The sequence below is a fragment of the Drosophila tropicalis genome, unplaced genomic scaffold, assembly GCF_018151085.1.
Source record: "Drosophila tropicalis isolate 14030-0801.00 unplaced genomic scaffold, ASM1815108v1 contig_463, whole genome shotgun sequence".
NCBI lineage: Eukaryota > Metazoa > Arthropoda > Insecta > Diptera > Drosophilidae > Drosophila > Drosophila tropicalis.
In genome coordinates this window covers 3,422,347-3,436,745 of record NW_027172929.1, presented here as the reverse complement: position 1 = coordinate 3,436,745, position 14,399 = coordinate 3,422,347, and the positions used below count along the sequence as shown (strand labels likewise).

At 37.6% G+C, this 14,399-nt stretch overlaps 3 protein-coding genes across 6 annotated transcripts; 2 read left to right on the top strand and 1 right to left on the bottom strand.

Moving 5' to 3' along the window:
• Positions 1-388: 388 nt before the first annotated feature.
• On the bottom strand, positions 389-7,135 carry LOC137574661 (cationic amino acid transporter 2). 4 transcript variants are annotated; one of them, XM_068287045.1, is made up of 7 exons: positions 6,254-6,559; positions 4,669-4,936; positions 4,320-4,604; positions 4,148-4,252; positions 3,265-4,077; positions 2,913-3,188; positions 389-655 (listed from the first exon to the last, which is right to left on the bottom strand). In XM_068287045.1, exons 2-7 carry the CDS (start codon positions 4,907-4,909, stop codon positions 555-557), a joined length of 1,821 nt encoding a protein of 606 aa, XP_068143146.1. In that variant the 5' UTR covers positions 4,910-4,936; positions 6,254-6,559; the 3' UTR covers positions 389-554. The 4 variants fall into 4 exon arrangements, with proteins under 4 accessions (XP_068143146.1, XP_068143145.1, XP_068143144.1 ...); XM_068287044.1 differs by lacking the exons at positions 389-655; positions 6,254-6,559 and adding exons at positions 718-2,838; positions 7,118-7,135; XM_068287043.1 differs by lacking the exon at positions 389-655 and adding an exon at positions 718-2,838 and having other exon boundaries at positions 6,323-6,564.
• Positions 7,136-10,015: 2,880 nt separating this feature from the next.
• Best3 (Bestrophin 3) lies at positions 10,016-11,886 on the top strand. Its single transcript, XM_068287019.1, has 3 exons — positions 10,016-10,086; positions 10,152-10,262; positions 10,327-11,886. Exons 1-3 carry the CDS (start codon positions 10,016-10,018, stop codon positions 11,831-11,833), a joined length of 1,689 nt encoding a protein of 562 aa, XP_068143120.1. The 3' UTR covers positions 11,834-11,886.
• Positions 11,887-12,152: 266 nt separating this feature from the next.
• Positions 12,153-14,176, top strand: Best4 (Bestrophin 4). Its single transcript, XM_068287136.1, has 6 exons — positions 12,153-12,223; positions 12,285-12,395; positions 12,466-13,213; positions 13,277-13,504; positions 13,572-13,857; positions 13,921-14,176. The coding sequence occupies exons 1-6, from the start codon at positions 12,153-12,155 to the stop codon at positions 14,133-14,135; spliced, it is 1,659 nt and encodes a 552-aa protein (XP_068143237.1). The 3' UTR covers positions 14,136-14,176.
• The last annotated feature ends 223 nt before the right edge of the window (positions 14,177-14,399 follow it).

Genomic DNA, 14,399 nt, shown 5'->3' with positions numbered 1-14,399 from the left:
GGGCGGCACACAAGTTGAGACGATCGCGCGAGATGCGTATCCCAGACGTTCAATTAATTTATCAAAGTCAATGGGAAGACAAGGCCATTGGGGAATCGAAGAAACATTTGTACGCTCATTTTGTGTTTAATAATAAATGCATTTCATTTGCTCTCTCTCTCTCTCTCACCCTCCCACTCTCTCACTCTGACTTGGTCTTAGTGTAACTCACTCAAACTATTGGTGGCAATCGATTCTCTTGATCCTCCTATTCGTTCATATTCCGGAAGCGGCTGCTCTCCACATTTCATTCTTGAAAATAAGACACACACACACACACACACATATATGCACACCATATAATACACAAGAGAATAAAAAGGTGTAGGTACAAGAAAACTGATTTGACTTTTATTAATTACAGCTAGATTTTTATTTATAACAACAACAAATTGTTCACATTCATCAATTTCGGCTTAAATACATTTTATATAGTTAGATAAGTGTGTATATACGTATATATATACTACTCTTACATATAAATTTTATATATCATTAGCATATAATTATCCATTTTAAAAGCTGCCACTATATTTGAGCCTCTGCCAGCCAGATCTTTGTCGACGCAACTCCCTATAGCTATTGGGCAAGCCATATAGAAAGTAAATGGTGAGGCCTAAAGATAATATATAGCACACATTACAAAAAAAACAAAAAAAAAAAACCAAAAAAAAATGCATATAAATATATAGTCTTCCATTTCGTTACCAATATTATTTAATTAGTTAGTAATTGCGACTAGTTTTGTGAATAAGAAACGCACATGCAAGCTTAACAACAATTTAAACATCATAAATTTAGCTTGGAATTTTCAAATCTTAGAATAATATGAGCTCAAAATATATATGTAGGTACCTACTAGAAGAGCCAGCCCTTCTCTACTACAACAAATGCTTCTACATTTCACAATTTCTGGGAACTTGGGAAATGTTTAAAAATGGCAATGAAAATCAATTTAAATGAAAACCGATTAAATATTTGTAAATACGACTTTTATCTATAGTTTGGAGTTACTTTTAATTTAGAATTTCACTGATAAAGTAGCATGCTTCTTAAGTTAGTTTCTGCTCTGTCTCCAAAACTCCTTTCGCAATGCCAGTGCATTTTACTTAGTTATACTTATCATTTCGAATTGCATTACATTTAACTAAATACGATTTTGTATAGCAACTCGGGCAAGGAAGCGCAACTATCTAACTACATTTACATTCATATTGCTAGAGTCTAAACTACTACTTTTTACTGCTGCTTTGGCGGCTACTGGTTGGTTGGTTAGATGGTTGGATGGTTGGTTGGTTGGTTGGTTGGTTAGATGGGTGGGTGGTCTGATTCCATCACACTCATCCGTGTGCTATATTTATTTGGGTCTCAACTTTCCCCCCGCAGCCATCTCTTCGACATGCGTTGACTGCGGTCTTCGACGAATGTTGGCGCCCGGACGTTGCCTTTGAGTAGGATGCGAGGGTCCACGTCGCAATATGGCCTCCAATTTTGCTTTGAATGGCAACGACTCTAGTTCTTGTTCCGGTGATGATGGTTCTTCTTTGCCTGCGATTGCTCCTGCTACCTCCAAGTTTCTGGCATCCACAACGAGCTCTTTACTAAAAGTGGGTCGCTGTTTGTGCCAACTAATGCTGTTTATGGTCTTGTACAGAACCGGATCAAATTTCGGTGCACGGGGAATACGGTAAGCAGTAGTGGCAGTGGCACTGGCAACGGCAACGGAAGTAGATGCCTTAACATTTGAGTCAGCTGTAACTATTCCTGCTGCTACGGCTGCTGCTGCTGTTGACGATGACGTTGACGCTGACGCCTCCTCATTATCATGTGTTTTCAGTTCGTTTATGGCCTTGAGCATTAACTGACGCAAATCGGTTTCACTCTTCGATTGCTTTAACGGGGGTCGCAGCTGTCTTACCTCGGGCTTATTGGCCTCAGGTTCATCAATTTTCTTGTTGTTAATCTTAGCCGCCGCCACTGCAGCCGCCTGCCCACTGGCATTCAGAATTAGGTTACTTAAGCGACTCTTAAAGTTTTCCGAATGCAATGGATCATCGACAATTGAATCTACCGATTCGATGCGTTTCAGTTCATTTGATGACTCTTTTACCTCAAATCTGACAACTCTTGCCATTTCCAATTGCTGATAGAATGCCACACTATTAAACATTTCCTCTAACATCTCTTTGGCCACAATTTGGTATTCTTCGTAACGATTCAACTGTAATGGTCGTACACTATTATCATTGTTGTTGTTGTTGTTGTTGGTGGTGGTGGTGGTGTTGGTGGTGGTGAGCTCCTCATCACTGCTGCTATTATGGACAGTGGCCACTATGGTTGTCTCAATGACACTGGGATACATTTCGGAATCTAAACTGAAATTACGCTCAAATATATGCTGATGTTGGGCATTATCTTCAGCCTCAAGGACATCATCCAGCATGGCTATAACAGAACGTTCATCTTCACCGCCAAGGCCAACACTGCCATTCGACATGGCCGTGGAATTTTCATCATTTTTTGTCTCCTCCACATAGAATAATTTGCCATTCGATGAATGTTGACGAATTTCAATTAAATCATCACCTATTTCACTTAGTGTTTGTATTTGATCTAAGCTACTCGTGGGACTACGTTTAATTGATGTTGTTTGCGTTAAGACACTTTCCTCGGATGTACCCTTATTGGGTGGATCAAAATATAATTTCAATTCTTTGTAATAGGCAATTCTTTCGGGATTACGTTCACGAGGATTTTTGGCATCATACAGAAACCAGCATGCAATATATGTAGGTATACCTAAGACAACATTACAACAACGACAATAACAAATAGATCATGCACATGCAAATGAATTGGAGAAAAGAACTTACCAACTATCATCCATATACCGAAACGTATCCAAGTCCAACTATCCAATTGTAACATCAAATAGATATTGATGAATATACTTATGGCTGGCACCAGAGGCACAAATGGCACACGAAACAGGCCACTACGTGGCTCACGAGGCTGCAGGCAAATGAGCACAAGTACTACACAAATCAGGACCGCAAAGAGTATCAACAGAGTCAAGGCCCAAGCTTGTAATTCTTTGATAGAGGGCAGAGCCAAAGTGATTATTAAACCCACACCCAACGAAAGTAGACCTTAAAGCCAAATGATAAGAAAATTTTGCAATCAAGTGGATAGATAGCGATGTATGTAAGTCAAGTAAATACTTACAAAAGAATGTTGCCAACACGCCCACAATGCGGGTGGAAATCAAATTCGGCTCTTCCAAGCGATTAACATTGAACAATTGCTTAAATACTCCACCCCAAGTGAAACGATGTGCTCTCATGGTCAAGGATGTAGTTTCCGTCGATGGCTTTTGTCGGGGAACCGAAAATGACTCACTATATTCCATATACCGAAGTATGGTAATGGATATGGCCACCACACTATAGGCCAATAGAGTGCCTATCGATAGTAGGCTAACCAATTGAGCCAAATCAAAGAATCCGGCAATAAAGGCCGTAAAAACAGCCGCCACAATGGATCCCTTAACGGGCACACGATATTTGGGACTTATTTTACCCCACGAACGAAAAAGTAAACCATCCTGGGCCATCGAATAGATGACACGTGGCAATGGGAAGAGAGCACCAAAAAGACTTGCCAGCAAGCCAATCAAACCACCAATAGTCACAATCCACATGGCCACAGGCCAACCAATATGCTCAAAGGCATATGGAAGCGGAGCATTGGCATCTTGCTGATAATACGGCAGCATCAGGGTCAATACAGTTGAGATGCCAAAATAGCACAGGAATATAATAAGCAACGATAGTAAAATGGATGTTGGTATATTCTTGCGAGGATTTCGCACTTCTTCACCAGTCGTGGCTATGCAATCGAAGCCAACGAAACCAAAGAAACAAGTAGCTGCACCCTGAAGTGTACCCTGAAAACCATATGGAAAATAACCACCTTCACCAATATCGGTCACGTTAGTAGTCACTTGGCTAACATCTATGGTCCAGTTGGAGAAGTCCGCTACAATAAAAACAAATGCGAAAATAATGCAAAAATTATACGAAACAAATCTTTGGTAGTTAATTATTACCTTTCACAGCTCCAGCAACAATAACAAAGCCCAGAATAAATATATTCAAACAGGTAACAAAATTATTCAACATTGTTGAAGTTTCCACACCAAATGCCAAGGCAACTATTTGAGAAAGCAAAAAACCAAATAATGTCTCTCTCATGAATGAGTTTTAAAGCAAATTACTCACTGCCAAACACCATAACTAATAGAAAGGCAAAAAAGTCAAAGTAATCGCCCAATATATTAACATCCATTGGGGCGATTTCCTCGAATGTTGTCTTCAAGGTATCATTGATCAGAGAATCCAGATATAAGCTAATGCCACGACATACAGCTGCCGTGCCTATTACATACTCCAATATCAAATTCCAACCGATTACAAATGCCACAAATTCGCCAATGCAAACATAACTATAGATATAGGCGGAACCAGCCTTTGGAACACGAGCTCCGAACTCGGCATAGCAAATACCTGTAATCAAAAAAATAATAAAATTTTTAGAAGAGTTCAAAAATAAAGTTAGAAAGTTACTAACCTGCCAGAAGAGATGCCAAAGCTGCTATGGCAAATGATATCATCACCGAGGGTCCAGCTTGTTCTTTAGCTATTTGTCCAGCTAAAACATAGACACCAGCACCCAATGTGGAACCCACGCCCAAGGCTGTCAAATCCCAGAGACCTAATACACGATTCAGTTTAGTCTCTCCCTCAGTTCCATCGGCCTGTAGATTTTTGCGTCGTGTTAGCACCTTCCATGGTGCAATGTCTTGTACCATTTTTTTCTTCTTTATGGTTCAATAAACCTAACCAAAAAACAAATGAAATGAAAAATGCATTTAGCTTTTTTCGGTTCACTCTATAATGCCAAGATCATACCACTTAACGACCATACATACACACATACATCTGTAGACATACTTTGATCTGACTCTTATCAATATGCAATACAAAAATTATTGAGCTCAAATTGCAATCGATGCGCGAGGCTTAAGCGAGGCTATTGTCTATGCCTTGAGTTTGAACTCGAATGTTCCACTTAGAAATGGCTACACACACACACACACACAGAGAGAGAGAGAGACACTCATCATAGGGAGTGACGTCTAGGGAAAGTTTTCCACCTCCAGCTAAAACTACCATATCGATAAGACGAATGGAAAATAATGCTACACATGGAAAATAGTTGTAAAAAGAGAACGGTAGGAAGGGTTCTTTCGGCTGCCGTAAGTGAGAAAAGGGAAAAGTTTATATTATCTGCCCACAAAAAAAAAAAAGGGAGTGTAATATAATTTTTGATGGTTATCTGTGCGAAAATGATTTATGAGTTCGACATTAAAAAGTTTGCGGCGCTTTGAACGTTTCATTAACCAGTGCAAAATTTTTAATGTAATATTAAAGGGTTTAGAAAAAATCTTTAATGGACGTTTTTTTTTTTTTGAAAGACTCTGATATTTTTATGGTTTAACTTATTGAATACAATGCAATGCATTAAAAAACTGCAGTTTTCCAAAGACCCTTGAGAAAAAAAAGTGGTAGTCGGGAAAATTCTTCAATTTCAATTTTACTTAAAAGTATTTGCTATAATTTAATGTAGATACTAAATGATAAACGCGGGATCAGACTAATGTCTAGATAAAATCCTATTGAAACAGAATCTAGGAAGAGATCAATGAAAGGAATGAATCAATAGAAATGTCGCATCGAAGACTATGTCATGGCCGAAGATGAGTGAGAATTTGGATGACTTCTTTGACTTATTTTCTTCTGTAGCAGTTTTGTTAATATTTCAATTGATTTTTATTTTTTTTGAGTTGAGTTTCTTGTTGTATTTTCTTTTTATTCATGACTAAGCTAACTTCCTCCTCTATAACTGCCGACATTGTCTTCTTATCCAACTGATAAGCACCACCATCTATCTTCTACGCTTAACTATTTGATATCGTTATTTAACTTTTGTTTGCATTTCTTTTTTTTTTCATCTTTTTTTTTTTTTTTTTTTTTTTTTTTTTGCCTTAAGACAATTAAGTGGGTCTAGGTGACATCTAAGAGAAGAAGATCCAAGCAAAAATTGTAATTGTAAAGTTATGCTGTAATTAAAAAGTTGAATAAAGGAGACTTACGGTTGTTAAGGTTGCTGTTTGTTAACTAGTTTCTAACTCACAGTTAACCAAATATTTAACTTAATTCACCTTTTCGTTTGTTGTTTTCGCGTTTTTTGTTTTTTGTAATTTTTGTTTTATTAATAGAAGATGTGTTTTGCTATTATTACTCTTTACACACACAAACACACACTATAACATATACAATAAGCACGCAAAAACAAAAACAAAAAAAATATAAAACACAAGAGAATAGAAAACAATTTAACAACGGCCAACAACAAGTGCGACGACTGACATACTTCAGAGGTCTGAATGCGTCTGGAGTCGTATTACATATACCGCACCACCCAAGACCCGCCAATTCTCGTTTTTGTATTCTTCTCGTAAGATAAGACGACTGCGAACCCCGTAACCCACAGGTTGTGAGCGGGAGGTGGCAGGAGATTGTATTTAGGAGGTAGAGAATGAAACGAAACGTAAAGGGGGAATCGGGAATTGTTCGAAAGTGAACTATGGAAAAAGAGAGAGAAAAGAGGAGAGAGTATGAGCAAGTGAGATTGGAATTGAAATCGGAATTGGGCGAGAGCATCAACTGATAAGCGGTAAACAAAACAATAGAAGGGAGAAACAAACGTACATAAACACACACACACACACACACACACACAGACATATCAGTCTCAGGTAGAGGGAGGTGCAGCGGGTGATAATTAGAGCGACTATGAAAAATTAACAGGTTTAGCTATCGAGATGAGATGCTGACTGCTGCTGTCATCATGATTCACAGGGCTGACTATGACGTCGTATTTGGAACTTTTCTGCTTATTATCTGGTTTTACAGATACATATTTCTATATATCTATGTATACCCATCTCACTCACTCTCTCATTCACTTGTCTTACTTGCCGACCCGCTTTTTGATAAGATTCGTTTCGTATTATTAGCGATCAGCGGCAGCAAACTTTTCGGCCGGCAGTTGTTGATACTCGCGATCAAAAACGTTAACTGAAACTGTAAGATAATAATATATTTCTATTAACCCTCCCCCATAATATTAATGCATAAAACAAATATCGGAAAAGGCTGGCTAAGGCTAAAAAACGCCACTTGCCAAACCGAAGCCCATATACCCTTGCACTTTTCCTTAATCTCCAGAAGCGTTAGAAGGGCAAAAAAGGGTTTTCAGACATGGTTTAGTAGAACTCTCTATCGATTATCCTTAATATACATATGTAACTAGAGGCCCAAAAAACTTTGTTTGGATATTCCTTTGGCTAAACCTCTTCCCTAAACTTTCTTTACCTTAAATTCTTCACTAAAGTGTTCGTTCATCATTCTTTCTTTGCCTTTTATGGACTTTAACTTTTTTTACTGTCTAACAGAGCAAACTAATTGAATAGATATATTCTTTATTTTAATAATAGAAATGCGTATCCAAATTGGTTTTTGTTTTTCAGCCGTTATCAAAATTCCTTACAAATCCATGCCAATTAAATTTCTTTCAATAAATCCATAACTTTTTTATGATTTTCCGTTGCATAATCGAAGAGATGTCGAATATTATTTTGCACATATGCAATATATTTATCCTTTGCTTCGCATTGTCGTAGTGCATTCAAATAATCTTCGTAGGCCACATGTTTTTTGGCCACTTTTACCATTTTACCATCAACCATTTGATCGACATTTAATACCAACGATTCGACTGGAATTCGTGTCAAAGATTTTGCCAATGAATATGTTTTTGGTGTCTTAGAACTTTGTGGTTTTTCGGAAACTGATCTTGGCTTTGATTTTTTAATTGATATTAGATCATAGATCAAAGATTCTATAGCTCCCGTTTTACCTTTGGCCAATTTTTTTAGTGAGCTTTTGGTGTGGGCCAATTTTAATTTCGTTAAAACTTTGACATTAAAAATATCCCAGTTTTGTAATTTTTCCTCAACACTCTCGCTTTTGGTATAATGACTCAGATGGATAAGTGTATTGTGATGGGACTTTAATAATTTCGCCACCTCCATGGCTTCTGTTAATTCGGAACGCGTCTGATTACATAATTGAATATTATGCTCTTTTAGCCATTGATTAAGTTCATTGGTCTCGGTTTCCTTTAGTTTACGCAGTTGATAGAGCATCTCTTATTACTATAAATTTTAAAATTTTGCCAAAAAAAAAAAAAAAACATTTACAAATTTATGGCTAAACTTATTAAACCAATATCGAAATGCCAACTAGATTGAAGTTCACTTTTTGACCCATTCTGAAATCTCTTAAACATTTCTCAGCCATGTTCTCAGTTTATCTTTGCAGCCCTGGTTAATGGGATGTATAAAAATACATTTTTATTGATGTTAATCAGGATTATGGCAATATTTTCGCTCAAATCAGGAAAGCAAATCCGCCAAACTCTTGACCATTTTATTATCTTCACATGATCGTGACGACGTAAAGCTAATTCAATTTTTTTTCGCCAAAAATAATACTTTCAATCCCACAATCTTTAAATGAACCTCTTGCTCTAAAGATCTTACAGTTACGGAGATAAAAGAAAAGAAGAAAAAAACCAAACACACCATTAGCAACAATTAAATTATCTATAAACTGATTACGAAGCATTATTAAGCCAACTCGTGTCGTTTTATGGCCATGCGTCACTTCTTCGGTTGGGTTGTTGGCGGATTACACCCTCTATATAGCCTATATAATTGAGAGAAAGAGCAGCAGCGACGACTATCACAAAAATATAAAACCACACACAAACCTAAGATAGACTTGTGGATACTCTATAAATGGTTTGCCAGCTCCCTCACTCAATAACTAGCACATTTTTGGAATTTCATAAAAGTTATTAACTCTATTTCAAACTTTTTTAATAAGATAACACATTTGGATTTTCATATATGTATAAGATTTCTTCTATTCGATGTAAGTAAATCAGATGTTGGGCAGTTCTGAAACTTTTAGAAATCTTGATAACCATTTTATATTTAAAAGAGTCTAGATAATCTTGTAATAATCAGATCAGTTTTACTACTACTATAGATCAAGATGTCTATGTAATTTATGACTTTAATATATGTACATAACCCACAATTAAAGGGTATCAAAATATAACCACTTATGTACATACGCACATATAAATGTGTGTTCTACATGCTCGCAATGCTGATAAGATACTGAAAATGTTCTTCACACTTTCACTCCACTATAGCCGTGTTTTCGTCTCTCTCGCTCGCTCCTTCATATTCTCAATATTATTCTCACTGTCTCAATTGCTGGGAAATAAGCCGAGGCGTTCCAAATCACGGCAAGGTATTAAAATTTTACTACACTCGCCTCCTACTAGATGCTACCATTTGCAGACTAAGATTGGTTTAGGTTGATGTTAGGGGTAGAAGGGGATAGATGGGAAGCACATGTGGTTTTTGGCCAATTGCAATTGCCTTTGGCGTTGTTTGTCTGTCTGTGTGTGTGTGTGTGTGTGTGTGTGAGTGTATTGTCGCCTCGGCAAAATATAAATGATCTAATTTAAATAATTGTGAGGCGGCAAAATTGTCTACGTATAATGCTCGAGTGAATGCGAATTATGGTTAAGAAGGAGTCGAAGGTGAAACTAATTGAAGAAATTAAGGAAAACCGTAAGCCGAGAACCCAAAACATTTTCAATCCAATTTTCTTATACTTAATCAAAGTATGCCATTGCCATGTGTGAATGTCTATTTTGTGTTAAGTGTTCGTTTCTTTTTGTTTTGGAATGAAAGATTTTGTTTGATTTCACTATGACTGTCTCATACACTGCAGAAGTTGCCACCTGTCGACGTTTTGGTTGCTTTTGGAAACTACTTGCTAGGTAATTGAAAGAATCATTCAATTTATTTAGCATTATGTCAATCAATCAATCAATCAATCAATTAGATGGCGTGCTAGTATCTATAAGTTAATTTGGGTCGATCTATTGGCGTTTTTGGCCAGTTTCTATTGCATGGCTATATTATATCGTTTTGTTCTAACCAAAGATGATCGATCGTAAGTGCAATCAATTTGATATTTTATGCAATTGAACTTAAAGTATTGAGTTAATATATTTTAGGATATTTGAAGAGCTTGTGATATATTGTCATAGTTATGGCTATTTGATACCACTTTCATTTGTATTGGGTTTCTATGTTTCGGTTATTGTTTCCCGCTGGTGGAGTCAATATATAACCGTACCCTGGCCCGATCCATTGGCTGTCTATGTGAGTGCTCTTGTCCGTGGCCAGGATGAACATGGCCGTCTAATGCGACGCACTATAATGCGTTATATGTGTCTTGGCCTTACAATGGTTTTGTCAATGATTTCACCTGTGATTAAGCGACGTTTTCCCAACTATGAGTACCTTATCGATGCTGGCCTAATGAATAGAAATGAGGCGAATATTATTCAGGCAATGGATGCTAAATTTCCAAAACATCCTAAATATTGGATGCCCATAATATGGGCCGCAAGTATTTGTACGCGAGCACGTAAAGAAGGACGCATTTGGGATGATTTCTCGCTGAAATCAATGATCGATGAGATCAATAAATTTCGTGCTGGTTGCAATATGCTAATACACTACGATACGATAAGTATACCGCTTGTTTACACTCAGGTGGTAACACTGGCTGTGTATACATATTTCATGGCTGCCATTTTTGGACATCAATGGATCGAAAGAAAGGAGAGGGAAAAAGCCTATTCGAATATTGTGAACTACTACTTCCCATTGTTTAGTACATTGGAGTTTTTCTTCTTTATGGGCTGGCTAAAGGTAGCTGAGACTTTAATCTGTCCCTTCGGCGATGATGATGACGATTTTGAACTAAATTGGCTAATTGATCGTAATTTACAAGTTAGCTATTTAATTGTCGATGAAATGCATAATGATCATCCGCAATTGTTGCGTGATCAATATTGGGATGAAGTCTTTCCCAATGAGTTGCCATATCAAGTTGATGGTCATCGTGGTGAACATCCTGAGGCATCGACAGCCAAATTGGATCTATCGAAAATAACAGCATCGGTGGCCAAACATACTAGTCATGAGGATCTCGATTGGATTCAGTACTATGGCGAAGAGGGTGAGGAGGAGCATGAGGAGCACGAATTACGCATACGTTTTGCTCCACGTGAATTTAATTTTAGTCACAGTTCCCTGTCGGTTTCCATTAGCCCAAATGGCAGTCTCTTGGATCACACCGATGAACCCATGGGCGAGGATGAGAATACTCTGAGTGGTGTTACCAGTATGGACGAATTCGATCGTCTAAAAGAGGAACGCGAACGTGAACGCATCTCACGTCAAATACAACATACAGCCATGACTCTGGAATTGATGAAGGGCGAATTGGGTGCCAATCCATCGCCTACCAATTCAATTTTAAGTCAACAAATAGAACAAGCACGGTCCATACAATCAGCCTTCAGCAGATCCCAGCAGTCAATGAGAAGTTCCCGTTCCCAGCAATTGCAGTCACTTGTTACTCGCTCTTCTGAGACCTCCCAGCAGACGACCAGAAGCTTTCTTGTGAAAAAGAGGCAACAGCAGCCTCCTCAGCCGCCACCTCCTCAGTAATCCCTAAATAATTTTCATTTTTCAATAAATTGGGAGGTTTCTTTTTCGCACACTGTGAACAGTTGTTGGCTTTTCTTTACTGTCCTTTTTAGAGAGTTCTTAGACAACTTTAGGCTGTATTCATCTGAAGCTGCTGGCAAATTATTACTCATACGCCATGGTATTTTCTTGAAAATATTTTGCCTTTTGCCTCTTCAAGCAGACTTGGTCACACTTTCTTAACTAAATTTACACTTTCTTAACAAGTAGGCCACCTAATTAATAGTTAATTTCAACTGATTAATTGACTAATTCGTTCATTGAATCAAGGTGCTTCATTATGACTGTAACCTATACAGCCCAAGTGAATACCTCACGACGTATAAGCAACTTTCTTCGTTTACTATTTCGGTAAAGTAAAATTTTATATACTCTCTCCGTGGATTTGATTAGTTTTTCCCTCGAATAACAGATGGCGTGGCAGCATTTACAAACTAGTCTGGGTAGATTTAATCGTCTATCTTATATTATATGTTCTATTGGCCCTGATCTATCGTCTATTGATGAATGAGAATTTGAAAAGGTAAATGTACCATTAATTCTTTACTTTTGCATTGTTTTCAATGTTTTTTTTTTTTTTGTTCGGTATAAAGGATTTTTGAGCTGATTGTGTATTATTGCTGCAAACATGTCAGTCTGATACCTCTGGCATTTGTTTTGGGTTTCTATGTGACCATCGTGATGGATCGTTGGTGGGAGCAGTATTGTTGTATACCATGGCCAGATTCTATAGCCATTCTGATCAGTTCATATATTATTGGTTTCGATGATCGAGCACGTGCCATGCGTCGAACTGTTATGCGTTATGTATGCCTGTGTCAGGTGATTGTATTCACAATGATATCGCCGCAGGTGAAGAAACGTTTCCCCACCTACACTCAGATCATTGAGGCTGGTCTTTTGCTTGAGAACGAGAAGGCCATAATTGAGGGATTGGATACATCATTTCCGCATTATCCCAAACATTGGATGCCCATTGTATGGGCTGCTAGTATTGTGATACGTGCCAGGCGTGAAAGCAAAATACGTGATGATTTTGCCGTAAAATCAATAATTGATGAATTGAATAAGTTTCGAGGATATTGTGGATTTCTATTGTATTACGATTGGGTTAGTGTGCCATTGGTCTATACACAAGTTGTCACATTGGCCGTCTATACGTTTTTTGTGTTTAGTTTAATTGGTCAACAATGGACTCTTAATAATGAATGCCAAGTGCCAAATCAGGTGAATCAATATTTTCCATTTTTAACCATATTGCAATTTTTCTTCTTCATGGGATGGTTAAAAGTTGCCGAATCTCTTATCAATCCATTTGGTGAAGATGATGATGATTTTGAGGTTAGCTGAAAAGGATAAGCAAATATATAATATTTTGTCATTCATCGTCTTTAATCGTCCTAGTTGAATTGGATAATCGATCGTAATTTGACAACTTCGTATTTGATTGTGGATGAAATGCATCAAGAGCATCCTGAATTGCTCAAGGATCAATATTGGGATGACGTATCTCCAAATGAATTGCCCTATGCCGATGAATCGCAACGACAAGCTCCACCTGAGGCCTCGACGGCCAAATTGGATTTACACAAACCGACTAGTTCATCGGCATTGGTAGATAAAGACTCCAAGGTGAAAAAAAAAAAAAAAAAAAACAAGAGATCGTCCAATCATAATATTATTTCAATTCCTCACCCAGAAACCACATGGTCGCCCTTCGATTGCATCCAATATTAGCAGTGATAACTTTCTTCATCACGTCTTGACCAAACAGAACAGCTTATCATCGAGTTTTGATTTATCCAGCTTACAAATCTCCAGTTCAGACCAAAAATTTTATCGGCATCGTAAATTGGGCGCGGAAAATTCGCATGCCAGTTTGGTTCGTGAGCAACACGCTGAACAACTTGATAGTGGGGATAGATTTAAGTTGCGAGAGCCGGGTGAAAATTCCAATTCTGATGTGCGTCCCAAACCTTCGAATAGTAAGTGTGGATCCCAAAAATCTGCAGGAAATTCTTTCAATAACCCACACACTTCGTTCACAGTGAACTTTGATGAGCTCATTGAGCAGCGTCATCGTGAACGTAGGGCACGTATGCGTTCACGGTTCTTGAATATGCGTAGCACCCATACCCGTACTTCTCCATCTGGTGGCTATACCGTTACCATATTACGTCCTCCTTCGCTTTTGAGCACACACGATGAGCAAGATGAACTGGATGAAATGGTAGAAGAAAACTCAGAAGACTCGCATATTTAATAATGGCTTAACAGCATGAAATAAAATGTATAAATCAAAAAAAAAAAAAAAAAACGCGTAGGTAATCTTTTCGAAATTGTTTAATTTTTATTTTATTTTGTATTGCGAATCAGTTCAGCAGCGCGCTTAACTCATTATACGATTTCACTCAATTTTTATATATAATTGGACTACGCGATATTCAATGTTATTAATAAATATAATAAAAAATCATAGTTTTTGTTAAATTCAGATCAATGAAAGAGACTTGTGGTACCCTTGGCC